This window comes from Notolepis coatsorum (assembly GCF_963971535.1).
Source record: "Notolepis coatsorum genome assembly, chromosome: 1".
In the NCBI taxonomy this organism is placed as follows: domain Eukaryota; kingdom Metazoa; phylum Chordata; class Actinopteri; order Aulopiformes; family Paralepididae; genus Notolepis; species Notolepis coatsorum.
This window is the reverse complement of record NC_140165.1, coordinates 100,767,412-100,773,085: the sequence shown is the minus strand read 5'-3', so window position 1 is coordinate 100,773,085 and position 5,674 is coordinate 100,767,412. Positions and strand designations below refer to the sequence as shown.

Here is a 5,674-nt window from a genome sequence, read left to right as displayed (position 1 = left end):
CTATATTTCAAACAGGCACTCCATGTCAAAAAGGTTGCCGACCCCTGCTATAAAGTATAGATTTAGCTGTACAAAAAGACACAGGTCTGTTTACAAAAGCTGGTCCTCAACCACTATATTAGATGGGTCCCAGCGGTCTCCAATGTGTTAAGACTCCGTGAAAGGGCACTATCTGAAAGAGTTTCAGGTGTACTGGATTGAGTTTAAAGAGTCACATGTGGATTCCGTTCCGTAATGTTACAATTTTCCCCCGTGGCCGTGTCCCCTACAGTACTACCAATAACAACCCAATTTAATCACCTGTACATTGTATAATATTACTACTGCACTTTACCGTTACATTTGCACTCTGGTTGGATGCCAAACTTCTCGTTGAGGTTGTACTGTACTTGTTCTGTATGACAATAGATTCTATTCTAATTGCAGACTGTATTTGGCCTAATTAACATGAATAATCAAACGAAACCATTAGAAAATGACAGGGTGTCACCAAAATAACTTTGGGTTTATTAAAAACCATTCATTTTAGACATATACTGTATGCTTTTGAGTCTTTACAGCTAGTAGGAAAGATACAAACTCCCAACAAAACCCAAGATTTAAACTAAGAAAAGCACTCTGACACACAACACAAGCACCTCATGATGTAGCCTATAGCCCTGAGTTCTGTCTCGCACTTCAGCTATATTGTACACGTTTGCCAACACTACCCAGTCATGTATTTTTTTTTTCAATTTAAATCAAGACAGGCAATTTTCAGTAGTTGGCTAACTTGGCTACGAGAAGCATGTGTGAAAAGGTGAATGGATAAAAGTATAGTCTTGTGACGCTGCTAGCTCGCAGACTATAAAAATGTCAGCCAACATTTTTATTTTGGTGTCATTGACGAGCGCACAACATCTGATTCTGCTTGTGTTCTATATTTGGAATTAAAGACATCATACGTCAATCAGAGGACAAGTGACGCCAAAAATACAAGCCAACTTTTTTTCCTTCTTCATAGTAACAGAGGTCACACATACGCAAATTAGAAAAAAGGCTGGAATATTTTGTTTTTATACAATTTCAACCTTAGAGCACATGTCCACTCAAATTAAAAAGGGACCATATCAGTCTAATTTTGACCTCGCCATTACCAGATTTCCCCCATCTTTAACAAATGTTGCGTTTGCAGGTGTACAGTGTGTTTTAGCCAATACCAGTTTACCTTAATAAACACCAATCAAAATTGCCATTGGTGTTGAAATGGAGTGGAAAATACTCTGCCAGGCTTGAAAGTTGCTGGTGTACATGTACACTCAGCCTTGCATGTCAAACTTCCACATCCAGTTGGGTGCGCTTGTTATCAACTCGCGGGTTGCTTGCAGCAGTGATACAGTAACGTTAGGGAGCGTAAATGTGCAGCAATTTAAGGGTAAATTAACTGTAGCGACTCAATGTTCCATGGAGGATATTTTCTATTTCAACAACGGTGTGAACCTTATGAACACAAAATGTGTTAAAAGACAGGGTCTCTGAGAGAAGTCAAAACTATGCAGGTAACTGCCCTTTAAAGAATAAGACCGTACAGTAGCGTAAACCAATGCTCGAAGTTAACACCGGGGGCCAGTTGAGAGGGCATGATAGGTCTATACCAAGGTTTACCCACATCTGCGACACTGGCCAAGACCGTAGTAAAAAAGAACAATATGAGCATATATTTGAGGGGCTACTCAACAGAAAGACGTAATATTGACCGGAATTACCGCTAAGATGAACCGCTCTACAACTAGGGACGTCCCGACCGGAGCAGACCGCTGCACATTATTTTGATCGGAACAAATTCAGATTTTTTTGCTGCAATTTTTTTTTAACAAATACATTTGGTTTAAACCAATTTAAAGCCATCATGTAGACAGTTCTTTTTGTTTAGGCAGAGTTATGCTATAATTTACCAAACATATCCTACCTACATTGGATTGGTTTTATTAACTTTAATGTATTTAGAAGTGTGCAGCTGTATTATCTAGAAAAATACAAATATCGGACGCAGAGCGGGGGCAAAAATAATTCGATCAGGACATCCCTATCTACAACCAAATAAATGTAACAAGCTTAAACAATTTGCTTCATGTGAGGAAGAAACAGGTTTAAAATCAAAATGGTGACACACACACAACTAATAAAAGAAAAGTGACTCAACCTGCCGCAGTGAAAGCAAGTCAATAAACATCACTCTGTACTGTGTAAATGCAGCACAAACAGTGCAGATTAAAATAGCAGATAATAGTAGGTTGGAAACTGTAAAAGAAGTTATGTGCACATGAATGTGGATTTGATTAAATGACTGAGGACAAATCATCTGCAGGCAACTGGCAACACGGGTGCCAGGCGGGCGCCCTCGCCAATTTCCGACCGCATCTCTCACGCGGCATCACATTCAGTCCCGTACGCTTTTGTTTGGCGGCGACGCCGCGCAGCCCGGTGGAACCATGCAGCTCGGAGTAGCAAAGGAAAAGTCCTGCAGTTCACAAACACACCTAGGAAGAGAACAGAGCATTCCCCTTTGAGAAACGGGCTACAGCACAGCTTTAGATTCAGCGCTTGGCAATCTTTAAAAAATAAAAAGCATATTTTGAGAATAAAGTCCCACCGATAACAAATCGTCATTGAGTTAAAGTCTCACTAAGTAACCGTCATGTTCTTCTGTTTTGCTCACCTTGGCAGTGTGGCTTTAGTAAGGCGCATAGCGTGCCGCGTACGGATCCTTGGCCCGCGGAACGGCATAGGCGGAGCTTCTGGCGGCGGACACCGGGGGCTCTCGTGAGTGCTCGTAGGCCGAGGCGACCGGCACTCGTCTGATCGGGCTGCGGTCTCGAGCATAGTACGCGGCGGCCGACGGCGGGGGCAGCGGCCGACGGTCGTACGGGTCTACACTGGTGGAGATCCTTGAGAGGGAGGAAGAGGGAGGAGGGGGGAGATAGGCGAGACGAGCATCCTCGAAATAACTGGAGCCATAAGGGCGTGCCCTGTACTTCTCATAGTAGTCGACACTGCTGGTGTAACGCTCACGGGCATACGGCGCCGGTGATCTCTCCAGATAGGCGCTCGTCGCTCTGCCGGCATACGTATCCCCCAGCTCTGCGCCGTAGCCGCTGAGCCTACGAGGGGGAGGAGGCATGCCACCCGGGTAACTGGATCGACTGTACGCAGAGCTGCCCATGTACTCGGACGCCGGGGCCCTGGCCATGCCGTAGCCGCCCCTACCGTAACCCGGGGGACCACGTGGGCCGCCGCGGCCGCGTCCCCTCGGGCCGCCGTCGTCGTCGTCACCGTTCCTCCTACCGATAGAGCAGTCTTTCGACCAGTGACCGGGTCTCCCGCAGACATAGCAGCCGGTTTGATCTCCCATGCCGGGGGCCGTGCGAAGCCGACTGGTGGACAGCTGTACGTTCATCAGCTTGCCTTGTGAGGAGAGAGAAACACGCATGAGACCGGTGGGTTCGGAGCCAGGAGGCTCTTACCGACTAGGAAGGAAAAAACTCAAATTAAAACTTCACCGAAATCACTGATTGAGCGAAGCAAAAACCACCTGCAGCCCATGTTTACGCTGGTGCTTATTGATCTGTTAAGTGTCGATGGGCGAATCTTACAATCGATTACCGTCTCGACAATCAAGGCATAGACTCATTCTTCCTGACCCTCCCCCCTGACTGTTTACTCATCACGTAAAATTCTACACCGACAAATGTGGATCCCAATTTGCATCTATGGATAGCAAAGACTATAAACTCGCCCCGACCGAGAGTTCACCTTTGAAGGCTGTGTTGTCCAGCTTATCGATGGCCGCCATGGCGTCCTCCATGGACTCCATGTGAACAAAGGCGAAGTCCTTCACGATGTCACACTCCACCACCGAGCCGAACTCCTCGAACTTGCCCCGAAGCTCATCATTCGTGCCCCCCTCGCCGAGGTTACTGACATGGAGCTTGGTGGTGGACTTTGGCCTCCCCTTACTGATCTCCACGTTCATGCGCTCGTCGTTCAGCTCATATTGGTTGAGGTTGCTGATGGCCTCCTCAGCCTCCGTCTTATTGCTCATGTGCACAAAGCCAAAGTTCTTGACGATGTCACATTCAGAGACTTTGCCATACTCTGCAAAGAGCTTGCGCAGCTCTTCCACTGTAGTGCTCGAGGCAAGATTGCCAACAAAGATTTTCACCATGTTGAACTCCTGGGGAAATAAAAAGGAAACGTTTTTTTTTCAGCAAATATGTACGCTTTGTCACTTTTAATGTGAAAGAGCAGCTTTTCTCAAAAGACTAGTGACCCCAAAGTTGGCTCGAGGAAATACTGAAACGGGTTGTACGCATCGTAACGCATCCTGGACAAATCGGTTGCTTCAAAAGTTGAAAACAGCCGAACTGTAGCAACTAGACGAACAGCCTTGATCAGGGGGAACATAATGAGTGTGTACACAAGGCTCCAACTAAACCTCTTTTCAATGCTATTCGTTTGGAGTCACTTATAGAAACGCGGATCCCCACAGCAGACACGTTTGAAACATCTAAATTAAGCCACTAACCAAATACGCCTCGAGTTAATAAAATGATAATGATTTGCAGAAGCTAACCTGAATATAGAAGCAGCGGAGTTATTACGTGCTGCGTGCGTCGATTCTAGAAGCTACTGTAAGCTAACGCGAGCTAAAGTTGGGGTCAGTTGCAAAATGTTATTATTATGGATCAAATTATCGTTAAACATGGGCTAAACCACTGGCTTAATTTTAATTCCCCAGCATAACAAACGACAGATAATGTTATAAGTTTCAAAGTTTTGGCCATCGAATTCAAAGTAACGTTATTTCCTGGTTAGCTATGCTGCTAACGCCAACACGTTGCTAACTAGCTCATCTAGCTTTAGCCATTATCCACTTGGCTCTCGTCACGCTAACGTTGCATCGCGGACACACTAGCCGTCGTTTAACTTGTTGAAAGTGAACAGTTAATGTAACTATATAAACGGTAATGTTACGTTAATCGGTTAACGGTAGTTAGACAAGCGTTTCACTTGTTCACAGCCGTGGTTGTAATAATGGCGTTGACGGCTAACTTGGGCACTTCGTCTTCTTGGCTAACGTTAACAAGCTATCTGGCTCGCTAACCTGGGCACCTCGGAGTAGATCATAATTCAGCAAACATGTTTGATATTTGTAAGTAAACAAGCGGGGAGCACAACGTATACTTCAAATGTGTCTGAAAAACGTGGTTCTGCGCAGCGAAATGCTTACCTGAACGACGATCTCAGCGTCAGTGCCGATGAATGAACAGTGAAATGGCGCCGTCGTCGCTCGCGAACACGGACCTAAAAGCTCGCGAGTAATGGCTGCTTTTTCGAGAAGCATGCAGCTGCAGAGCCGCAGAGCGGCGCTCTCAGGTCCTTAGGGCCGGCGGCGTGTATGCTTTCCCCAATGCAGTTGTGTTTCCGCGTTCCCGTTTTGTGCTCTGATTGGCCAGGTCATGTGACATGTGCGCCAATCGTGGGACAGCAAGTTCTGCGCCTATTTCCGGGTCTAACAGCCTGCAAACTACCTGGCGTTCTATCGCCATGCTCTAAGACAAACTCTAACCTTAACCAACTTCGAAAGAGTGCCTAAGCTTAACCGTCGAAAGAAGGGCAGGTGTTCTATCGCCAT

At 46.1% G+C, this 5,674-nt stretch overlaps 1 protein-coding gene across 1 annotated transcript; it reads right to left on the bottom strand.

Annotated features, from left to right (window-relative positions):
- Nucleotides 1-476: 476 nt before the first annotated feature.
- rbm4.2 (RNA binding motif protein 4.2) lies at nucleotides 477-5,361 on the bottom strand. The gene is made up of 4 exons (XM_084328546.1): nucleotides 5,270-5,361; nucleotides 3,793-4,213; nucleotides 2,699-3,444; nucleotides 477-2,519 (listed from the first exon to the last, which is right to left on the bottom strand). The coding sequence occupies exons 2-3, from the start codon at nucleotides 4,202-4,204 to the stop codon at nucleotides 2,714-2,716; spliced, it is 1,143 nt and encodes a 380-aa protein (XP_084184672.1). The 5' UTR covers nucleotides 4,205-4,213; nucleotides 5,270-5,361; the 3' UTR covers nucleotides 477-2,519; nucleotides 2,699-2,713.
- Nucleotides 5,362-5,674: the final 313 nt, after the last annotated feature.